Raw genomic sequence first — 11353 nt, 5'->3', positions numbered from 1 at the left:
AGATTTAACATTTACCTACAGTGAAATATAGAAGCTTCTTCACACCTATATTTTAATTTACAGGATAATTATGGGATAATTATTAGTACCGCAATCAGTCTATTAATTCTAAGAACCAAAAAGGAACATTTGAATATTTGACATGCTGTTGGATACTTGAATGATGATTTCCATAGTTGCTGTCAAAAGAAATTTTAGTACAATAAAACAAGCTGTGGTAACACAACCGAGGAGTCTGTGGTTTTTGTTTAAGAAGCAATTTTATGTCACCAGGTTTGTTTAAAATGAATGAGAATTCTATTCCACTCCACCCTGATTCTGTTGTTCTACTTTAGTATATTCTTTTTTGTTCTGTGCTATTCTGTTCTGTTCTATATTATGTATTACAGAAGCAGTCGTCTGTCGTTTTTGTTTTTACTGAAAAACATAGTGAGAAATTCAGGCCTGGGGGGCTATCATCACTAAATGCAAATACATTTTTTGGACTTTGGATTGGTCCATGAGTCAAAGTAGAAATAATTAAGTTTAAGGTCACTCTGGTCATCGGTTCAAGTCTCTGAAAAGAAAATATACAGATCAGAAATGTGGCACTTATGTTGTAAAAATTAAAAGCATACTTTTATATAGTTGAACAATGTTGATGAAACTGTTCTCTAACAACACAATGGCCTCGTAAAACTAGAGAGAAACTTTACTTTTGGCTTTCAAGGTCAATGCACTTTAATGTACTCATCGTGAACCAATCAAAAGACGAGCTTCTACATGAAAACAAATCGCGTTTGGTCCAGAGCACATACCGTAGGCGGACCCCAATGACAAACGGATAACCTACACGGACTTTTCCCTTTTAAACCCAAAACAAGACGTTTTAATTAACGTTTTGGTAGCACTTAGCACGAGGAATAGGCATGAATGATTAGAAAAAAAACATTTACAACCTAAACCAGCTCTTGAGAAAGGGAATGCTTGTTTTAAAAGAACTATAAATCTTCCGTCCGTCCATGGGTGCAGGCGAAAGGCTTACTGAACTTCCGGGTTTTCCTGTCACTTAAACAGCCGTACGTCATCATGTGGGCGGGCTCTCGTTAGCTGTCAACATCGGAATTCATGCGGGATGTGCAATGCTTAATGAACATACAGAGCTTTAATTCAGATCCTTAAAATGGTAGAAGGACGTTTATTGATTTTGAAAAGCCTGCTTGTATGGTGGGCCTGTTTATTTTAATCGTTTTTTTATGAAGTAAATGTATGGACAACATTGCGGACGGACATGACTTGGCTAGTCATCATGAATCACTAATAGGCTAACGTTACAGTAAAGATCTGGTTGCATGCTCTCTTCTAATCGATCTTTCATATCTTCATAAATTCTATGTCAAGATCATAAAGAGATGACAGCATGAGGAGCCGCAGTAATTCAGGAGTGAGGTTGGATGGTTTTGCCAGACTTGTCCAAGAAACAATATTATGCCACCAGGTTTGTTCAAAACATGATCGAGAATTCTATCCTATTCTATTCTATTGTGTTATATATCGTGCTATTCTCTTCTACTCCATTCTTTTCTGTTCTGCTCTATTATATTTTCTATTCTATTCTATTCTATTGTTATATATCGTGCTATTCTCTTCTACTCCATTCTTTTCTGTTCTGCTCTATTATATTTTCTATTCTATTTTATTCTATTCTATTGTGTTATATATCGTGCTATTCTCTTCTACTCCATTCTTTTCTGTTCTGCTCTATTATATTTTCTATTCTATTCTATTGTTATATATCGTGCTATTCTCTTCTACTCCATTCTTTTCTGTTCTGCTCTATTATATATTCTATTCTATTTAGCGCTATATAATGTATTATTCTGTTCGGAGGTACTATATAATTCCATACTATTCTATTTTACTCCAATGTCCTAATCTATATTATATACATTAATATATACTAATCTATTCTAATAATTCTATATTCTGATCTATTCAAATTCTAATGTGTTCTGCAAATCTCTGTTCTAAACAATCTAAATTGTTCGTAAAGCCAAACTGAATTATTAAAATATTCTGGTAAAAAAAAAAAAAAAAAAAAAAAAAAAAAAAAAATATATATATATATATATATATATATATATATAAATCCAGCTCAAATAAAAACATAGGCCTCTGTCTACAGTAGTTTCTTGTGGTTGAGATTATTCTGCACCATTGGGGCCATTCTAACAGGAGAAATCTAAAAATAAATAAAGCTTGAACAAAGTTCACCTTTAAATAACCCATGGGTGAGAAAAATATTTGTATTATCTGCAGCATGTAAATTCCTTTAAAAGTAGAGTTGGTGCTTTATGTACAGCACAAGAAACTGTATAAGTAATAATAAATGATCAACATATCTATGTTTGATTTTTTAGTATTTATTTGTATGAATTAACATTTCCGCAGCAGGTTACTAGTGTTTAAAACGTCTAAAACGTATGAAATATGTAAGTGTTATGAGAATTAGCATTACAAATCGGATCAAGCTTGTATTTAATTATATGGTGTATATATATTTGAATAAATGAAGATGGGTTTGACCTCTCCATATAGAATCCAGTGACAGGTCTACTGCCAGCTAGCGAGCAGCAGAAGGATGCCTGGGTCAGAGATAATGTTTACAGCATCTTGGCAGTGTGGGGGCTCGGCATGGCTTACCGCAAGAATGCAGACCGTGATGAGGATAAAGCTAAAGCCTACGAGCTTGAACAGGTGACTGGAACTTCAAAACATCACCATCTGTTGTGGCGTTGTTCAGGAGCACATTGCCGTTGAGTAATGTAACAGGTTGTTGGATGATTGCTTCAACTACACACAACAAAAGTCTTTTGTTATGTGTAGTTGAAGCAATCGTGTATATACACACTACTGTTCAACGCTTTAGAAGTCAGTAAGATTTTTCAGTCTCTTATGCTCAGTAATTTAAGCCGTAATACTGTGAAATGTTACTATTTGAATATATTTTAAAATGTAATTTAATCCTGTGATGGCAAAGATGAATTTTCAGCAGCTATTACTCCAATCTTCAGAGTCACATGCGCTGTTCGGGGAAAGTTCAAAAGAAACGAAAAGCCTTCAAACTTATCAAAAAATAAAATAAAAATAATTATAAAAATCTTACTGTAAATTTTGATCAGTTTAATATGTCCTTACTGAATAAAAGTATTAATTTCTTTAAAAAAAATCTCTTTGTGTACAGTATATTACATAAATATAGTTGTGTCTGGCAATTGTGTGCGCAAGTATAAATTTATACAGAATATTGTGCTGCTTGTTTATTTCCAGATGATATCAATACTTGTACTATTGACAGCATTTTGTTTTTCAGAGTGTGGTTAAGCTAATGCAGGGGCTGCTGCAGTGTATGATGAGACAGGTACGGTATTTAACTCTATGGTCTTGCTCATTTGTTATTCTAAACCCAGCTATATAGTTTTTATTCTTTCATTTATTCATCAGTTCATTCATTCTTGAGCTGACAACATAGCTCTCTGGCCTGGCTAAGCATGTGCATATATTACTGCAGGTGGCAAAGGTAGAGAAGTTCAAACACACACAGAGCACAAAGGACTGCCTGCATGCCAAATATCACACGCCTACCTGTGCCACAGTGGTTGGAGATGATCAGTGGGGGCACCTGCAGGTTGATGCCACTTCACTGTACCTGCTCACATTGGCTCAGATGACCGCCTCAGGTGAGACGAACAATCTATAGACTGGATAGTTCACTCAAAAATGAAAATTTGTTCATTCAATTATTTAGTCACCCTTATGTTATTCCAAACCTTTATGACTTTTTCCTTATTTGGAACACAAAACATGAAGGTGAATAAATGATTTTAATTTTTGGGTTAACTGTCCCTTTAAAGACCCCTTGAAATTTCTTGACCAGCACAAGTTTTCTTTCCTGTGATTTTCTTGAAATCTCATGCGGGTTTTATGATTTCTGATATCAAATTATTTGCTGTTTGCTGTTGCTTGTCAGATGCAGGAGGTTTTAGGGGCTTTTTTATTCTAGAGCACATTTGATTGGACAAAAATTTGTATAGTAATCAAAATGGTCCATTTTCCTGAAAATGCCTGAAAATTTTTAAATTGTACATGTGGTAAAAACAAATTTGATAACTTTTAGGTGTACTTATAGCTAGGTCCCCACAGAATCTGTCCTTACAGAGATTTTCAGAAAACAGAAAACTATGCAGATTTCTGCCAAATTGAAATGGCTATCATTCACAAAGTTCTCTACATTACTCACGACTTGGTTTATTTACTACTTTGGTACACTTAAAAATGTTTTCAGCTACAAAGCATAGTTAGTACAGTTTAGCAATTCCATTCCACACAATTCTATAGATTTTCCCCCAAAACTAGAGCAGAATATGTGAAAATAGTCCACAGATTCTGTATAGATACCATAGATTTGCCTCAAAGTAAACACCATGGAATTGGAGTTTAGACTGTGCTGGTTGTGTTGTGGGGTTTCCTATTTTTTAGCAACCTTTTTGATTATGACTGAAATTGCATCGCAGGTCTACATATCATATCTAACTTGGACGAGGTGGTGTTTATCCAGAACCTGGTTTTCTACATCGAGGCAGCGTACAAAGTGGCTGTAAGTTCTCATTGGTTTATCACGTTCTTAGTTAACAGTTACCGAACTGGCATCACAGCTCACACTCCCCTGCAGGATTATGGGATGTGGGAGAGAGGAGACAAAACCAATCAAGGAATTCCTGAACTAAACGGCAGCTCTGTTGGAATGGCTAAGGTAGGAGAGGCATCTGGTCTGGTTTAGTCACTCCGCTCATTCAGAAGTTGATTTTTGTTTGCTGTTCACATTGTTAGGCAGCTTTGGAGGCCATTGATGAGCTTGACTTGTTTGGAGCTCATGGAGGCCCAAAATCAGTGATTCATGTTCTCCCAGATGAAGTAGAACATTGTCAGGTAAATTAATCAATTGAATGTGTTTCGTAGTTGGTTATTATTTTACAGACCAGGGCTGCATTTCCGAAAAGCATCATTGGCACCATTGGTATATACTGTATGATCTACTTATGCTTACAATGGTTTTGGGAGATGCAGCCCAGGTTTATTCTTTAGTATTTAAGTCAGTGATTCACATTTAAGATTATATATTTTTTTCTCAATCAATAAAAGTTATCCATGATTTCTTGAGTCAAACATCTTGTTTCTCATTGTGTTTCTAGTCTATCTTGTGCTCCATGCTACCTCGAGCTTCCACCTCTAAAGAGATAGATGCCGGTCTGCTCTCTGTCATCTCCTTTCCTGCGTTTGCAGTGGAGGATGCCGATCTGGTCAACATCACAAAGAGTGAAATCATCACCAAACTGCAGGTACTGGGCCATTAAGGAAAAGGCTATGCTGGTTAAGTACATGCAGAACATTTCAGATTTTTAATGAAATGTAATTTTACTACTTCATTTTATTTTTATGGGAGAGCGAGAGTGTGTAAGAAAATGCATTTTTTTTTTTTATTCCTCTTTTCGGGTGATTATATCTGGGGGGGGTGGGGTGTAGCATTTGGACCAATCAGACACACAACTTTTTGTTATATTTAACAAATAATATCGAACTCCCCATCACCTAACCAAATGGCCAATTACGAGGGTCTATGGACCCTTCCCCCGAAATGCACCTAACACCTCAGAAAGGCAGAACAGGCCTCTGGTTCCATGGTAACCAATGCTGATATCACTGGTTTTATGGCCTAAAAGGAATGCAGGGGATAAACTCCCTCATTTTCCTCATAAGAAAGGCACAAATGCACAGGAGAAACTGACTTTTCTACTAATTAATTCATAGGAAAACCTTCTTTGAATGAACACCCATTTTCTTCAGGCCATTGTGTATATTATTGCTGTGTTGTATTTAATCTGTTGTATTATAGACTATTTTTATTCATGCTTACGATAAACCACTCATTCATATAAGTAACTCTACCATGTCTAGTATCTATGAATTCGTCTGCGGATGATCTAACTGAGAGTGCATATTACATGCTGATACCTCTGCAACATATGGATGTTCTAAGAATCATTACTAATTTCTGCATCAACACCCAAGTGAATTACATATGCAAAATACCATGCTTACAGACAAAGACTCATAAAAATCCTCAGTATGTCCAACCTCCCGCTTGGGATTTCAGCCTTCCTCATTGGACGAACCCATCTTGAGAGGCGTGAATCTCTGCAGGCTTTAAAAGGCCACACTCCATGTGACCCGCCCCTGTCGGTGGTTCAGTGAGATGCTAAGATGAAGATGTGAGAAACGCTCCAGGATACCAAAGCTCGTGCCAGGCTCCGGCCTAGTCCTTTTCATTCATCAAGTGATTCTGACTCAAACTAGCTCTTTCTCATCAACCAACTTCAGCAAGATCTTGGGGCCGTAAGATCGCATCAGGAATCTTTGTTCATACAGACGTGCAAGTATCAAACTTAGTCGATTTAATTGATGCATTAAGTATCAGTTACACCTTTTTACAAAGGTGTGTTTGAACTCAGAATCTGACATATCCCTGAAGGCTTTGATCTGTTGAATATACATGCAAAGTGTTCCATAAAATCCATTCTTTATGCCTCTTTCTATGCTGAGTTAAACTTTAACCCTTTCCTATACCAACTGTATGTGTGTGTGTGTGTGTGTGTGTATGTGTATGTTAGACCGGCTTAATGTGTTTATGTAGTATGTTAGACTAGTTTAAGTGTTTATGTAGTTAATAAAACCTTACTTGTATCACACTTGACGTGTTCATTGTTTACTCATAACCGGAGTCAATAATCATGCAGATTTACGTTACAAACTTATAGAATTGTACAGTAAGAAAGTTATTTCCTTTAACCAGGAAATTAACGTTCTTAGAATTGACAAGACGGTTGACCCTGAGTGGTCAGCTAAATATCTACAGTGGATCTAAAATATGAATAGTTAATTATAACTAGTTATGGTTAATTATTCATATTTCCCATGAGCTGATCCGCTACAGGGGGTAATTAAAAATGGTCAAGCAACCAACTGCACCACTTGAGATAGAATGAGCCATGTATATTATATCATATTATTAAAAAACTTTAGAACTCTGCCAGATGGTGATGTTAAAATAGAGATGGGAGGACGAATTATATTTCAAAGGTGTAAGCTCACAAAACATTTGCATTATCTCTCAAAACCTTAGTGATGGAAATAATAGTTGGGAGGAAAAAAAAATGTCAGTGCTTTTGCAAGTGAATGCAAAGTTTCTCTGGGGAGCGCAACAGTTTTACAAGAGGGTGCAAAGATGCAAAAGTTTTGTGAGAGAATGCAAATGTTTTGAGAAAGAACACAAAAACAAAACAAAAAAAATTTTCATTAGTTCATTATTATATCCCTTTAGAGCAGTGGTCACCAAACCTTTTTAGGCCCAAGATCCCTGACCTCGGCCTTTATGAAAGACAAGATCTACCTATTGAAGAATTGATAGAAAAAGACATCCCAGATTGTGCTTCAAATTTGAGGCCTTTTACTTAATATTTTAATTAGTGATGTGGCGATCATAGCTGAATCTTTTTTTTTTTTTACTAGCAAATTGGATTCTGATACTGATTTTTAAGCAAATGTATTTATTGGCTATTTGCTTTATAACAAACAAACTGGCTTTAAACAAAAATATCTAGCCATTTGAAATTAGAGGCAACCACTGCATTTTAATCATGATCTGCACGGGCAGTTGTTCTTGATTTGATTTAGATTAATTTCAGGATTTAAAACAAAAACAGAATGGTCTGACTTTAGGTGTTATTTATTTATTTGCTACATAAAACATCTGCACGAAACAAAAACAGCAGGTCTCTGACAGCAGGTGGTGCCTATGAACAGGGTTGCCAGGTTTTCACAATAAAACTAGTCCAATCGCGTTTCGAGGGGAGTTCCCTTGTAAAAATCGAATTCCGGGGGTAAAATTCACGTTTTTCGGTGGGGATCTACCAGTAAAATTCACATTCCATGGACTAAATATCACGTTATTGGGGTCGCTTCAACCTGCGGACATGAACAACAACCCACTGCAACAGTGTTAAGTAGCCCAATTCAGCGGGAAAACCGCGGACTTGGCAACACTGCTTATGAACCGACTGCAATATAGCGTTTTCTTAGTTACCGCTGTAAACAAAGCAGAGTTTCCATCGAAAATTTTCTCAAGACAGTTCCCTTCAGTGATACATTAATATAACCCCATAAATGTAATGCATTTTTGTACTTATTTTACTGTTATTTTCGGGATCTACTGGTACAGTGATAAAGATCTACCGCGATCGACGGGTTGGCGACCACTGCTTTAGAGGCTACATGCATTTCAACTGTGGTTGCTATTTTTGTAACAACCTTAAAGGGATACTTCACCAAAAATGTACACTTTGGGTGAACTATCCCTTTAAGCAAATTTCAATCATTTTAGGGACGTTACGGCTGTTGTCGCTTTATCAGAGATGGATACAGGACCCCAAAAGAGGTAACCAGACACTTGATTTTACACAAAATAAGTGTTTTGTGGCTAATTCTCTTATAGTGTGACTGCATTCTATGTTTTTATGATTGTGATAGGACCCCACTCGCCTTCACTATGATCCTGCTGAGCTGAAGCTCTTTGAGAACATTGAATGTGAGTGGCCAGTATTTTGGACTTACCTTATACTTGATGGCATCTTCAATGAAGACCATGAGCAGGTACGAACAGGCCGTCCTATAAATCCTTGTATTCTGAAAGCAGCAGAAATAACTCCCACTCATGGCCACATGGAGGCATTATGTAGTTATGACAGACGGCGTGTCATTCCTCAGGTGCAGGAATACAGAGAGGCTCTTGAAGGAGTTTTGATCAGAGGCAAACACGGGATTCGTCTGGTGCCTGAACTCTATGCTGTACCTGCTGACAAAGTGAGTTTAAACCAGTTTGTTACTCTGATCAATACCATGTACAGTTCATCAGTTTTCATCTGCAACAAATCATTCTGAATCTGCATGTACATTTATCACCTCAGATACTCCTTTTTGTTGCGCAAAGACACAATGTATACAGAATTATGCCAGTTCTGAAGATTAATTCAAGTTAAATGAGTGTTTGGACTCTGCTCAGTAACTGTGACACAAACAATCCTGGGTAAAATGTTTTGATCTGTTGCTCATCTGTGTGTTTATTTCTTGTTCAGATTGAAGAGGAGTACAGGAACCCTCACTCTGTGGAGCGTGTGGCCGCTGGCCAGCTCCCACACATGTGGGGCCAGTCTCTGTATATCCTGGGCTGTCTGCTGGCAGAGGTACTAAAGCCTGGATCCACTTTCATATTAAACATGTTATACTGTAGATAATCAGATATGATGTCAGGTGTTGAAGCGCTACCTGTGGTATCTTTGTTGATTAAGTGTACATGTGAAATGTCAAAACGGAGTAGTCCTAGTGTTTCTTAGGCAATCCTTCGTGTCTTATCTATTCTGCTTCTTTTACTGATATCTGGCAAATGGTTAATTTTAAATAGGGATTTCTGGCCCCTGGAGAGATTGATCCTCTGAATAGGCGATTTTCTAAAGAATTCAAGCCAGATGTTGTTGTGCAAGGTTTGTGAATATTATTGCTTTAATTTTTTTTTTTAAATGAGGAATATAGACAGTCAAACCATTCCTATTCAGACACAGACTTATTTGTACCATATATCACCTTTTGAATTTCTGTAATTTTTTTTATTGGAAAAAGCATGTGGCAGATTTTTAGAAATATGTTTTGGCCAAACTCATGCACTTATGCTAATGCTCAATTACAGTATAACTTGCTAACTAACTAAGTTGTAATAGCTTTTCAACAAATGTAACAAGATATAAAGTACTAAGAGATATTTGAGAAACAAAGAGATGTTTTCTCACCAAAACATGCAACTTTCTGGAAGACTACATTTATAATGGAAAGAATGTGGGTTGAATCCCAGTGAACACAATACTGCAAAAAAAAAAATGTTTGGTTAAAAAAATAATAAACTCAATATATAAGAATTTATATAGTATGTTTCATTTATATGAAACTATATAGTATGTTTTGCATCTATAAAAGGTTGGAGTTTAATATCGTTTTAATATTTTATATTAGGGGATATGAAAATCTACCACAGTAGGAATGAGTGTGCTGGTTGTGTTGGGCTGAAGTCCATTTAAGGAGCAGATTCAATTTATTACTAGAAGCTCAATTTTGAATTTGATCTTGACACTATAATTTGCTAAACAGAGAAGACTGACCTTTTTTTCTGTTTAGTGAGTGTAGTGGCTGAGTCAGTGCAGATCCAGCAGCTGCTGAGGGATCAAGGGATTGAGGTTCAGACCATCTCTGACGTTTCGCCCATCCGGGTCATGCCAGCTCGCATCCTGAGCCACATTTATGTGAAACTGGGTAAGTGTTCAGATTCACCATGACTAACAGGACAGAGCCAGACCGTGTAAACAAAGTCTACATCTGTAAAACTGCATTTAGAAGAAGGTCTTGAAGGTTCTGGGATACAAAATTGAATTCAAACCGGTTCCTTTTTCCACTGCACAGGTAACTGTAAAAAGCTGAATCTGAGTGGGCGTCCGTACAGGCACATTGGTGTCTTGGGAACTTCAAAGTTTTATGAGATCAGAAATAGTACTTACACATTCACTCCACAGGTAAATAAAAAGGATCTCACATGGAAGTCTTTTATAGTAGAAGACCTACTCTACAAAATAATATATGTACGTATATACTGTAAAGTCTAAAAAAGCATTATAACAATATATTTTTCCCATAGTTCATTGACCAGCATCACTTCTACTTGGCTCTGGATAACCAGATGATTGTGGAGATGTTGCGAACAGAGCTTGCTTATCTCTCGTCCTGCTGGCGGATGACTGGAAGACCTACCCTCACGTTCCCTATCACACCGAGCATGCTGGGTAAAACTTCTCGTACGATGGAAGATATTGCACTATGCACAAATTAATATTAACAGTTTCTTTCTTTCTATTATTGGGCCAGTTGAGGAGGGTGACAGTATTGACCCCTGTATCCTCTCTACCCTCCGGAAGCTTCAAGATGGCTACTTTGCGGGTGCAAGTTCAGAAAAATTTTGTCAGTAACAATAAAAAGAGTTAGAGTATGATGTTTGAGGCACGAATATGGTTTATTTGACATCGCAAATCCCTTTGTTGTTTAGGGTGCAGATGGCAAACCTCTCCTCATTCCTCACAACCTCCTTCCACACCCAGCTCAGCTTCTTGGATGCTGACTCTGAAGAGAATCTGCTAGAGGAAGAGGAAGAAGAAGAAGAAGA

The 11353-nt window shown here is 36.9% G+C and overlaps 1 protein-coding gene across 1 annotated transcript in view; it reads left to right on the top strand.

Moving 5' to 3' along the window:
• The first annotated feature begins 806 nt into the window (after positions 1-806).
• Positions 807-11353, top strand: part of LOC107573346 (phosphorylase b kinase regulatory subunit alpha, liver isoform-like) — a 30400-nt gene continuing 19853 nt past the window's right edge. The window contains exons 1-17 of the mRNA XM_016259812.1: positions 807-1477; positions 2578-2736; positions 3353-3400; positions 3551-3719; positions 4554-4636; positions 4712-4792; positions 4870-4968; positions 5232-5378; positions 8477-8530; positions 8623-8745; positions 8860-8955; positions 9228-9335; positions 9554-9632; positions 10318-10452; positions 10600-10709; positions 10832-10976; positions 11059-11134. Of these exons, the coding sequence (XP_016115298.1) occupies positions 1400-1477; positions 2578-2736; positions 3353-3400; positions 3551-3719; positions 4554-4636; positions 4712-4792; positions 4870-4968; positions 5232-5378; positions 8477-8530; positions 8623-8745; positions 8860-8955; positions 9228-9335; positions 9554-9632; positions 10318-10452; positions 10600-10709; positions 10832-10976; positions 11059-11134 (1790 nt within the window). The 5' untranslated portion in view covers positions 807-1399. The remainder of the gene's footprint in view (positions 1478-2577; positions 2737-3352; positions 3401-3550; positions 3720-4553; positions 4637-4711; positions 4793-4869; positions 4969-5231; positions 5379-8476; positions 8531-8622; positions 8746-8859; positions 8956-9227; positions 9336-9553; positions 9633-10317; positions 10453-10599; positions 10710-10831; positions 10977-11058; positions 11135-11353) is intronic.

This window comes from Sinocyclocheilus grahami, unplaced genomic scaffold, assembly GCF_001515645.1.
Source record: "Sinocyclocheilus grahami isolate Dianchi unplaced genomic scaffold, SAMN03320097.WGS_v1.1 scaffold3.1, whole genome shotgun sequence".
Taxonomy (NCBI): domain Eukaryota; kingdom Metazoa; phylum Chordata; class Actinopteri; order Cypriniformes; family Cyprinidae; genus Sinocyclocheilus; species Sinocyclocheilus grahami.
The sequence above is the reverse complement of the archived record's forward strand: the minus strand, read 5'-3'. Positions and strand labels throughout refer to the sequence as shown.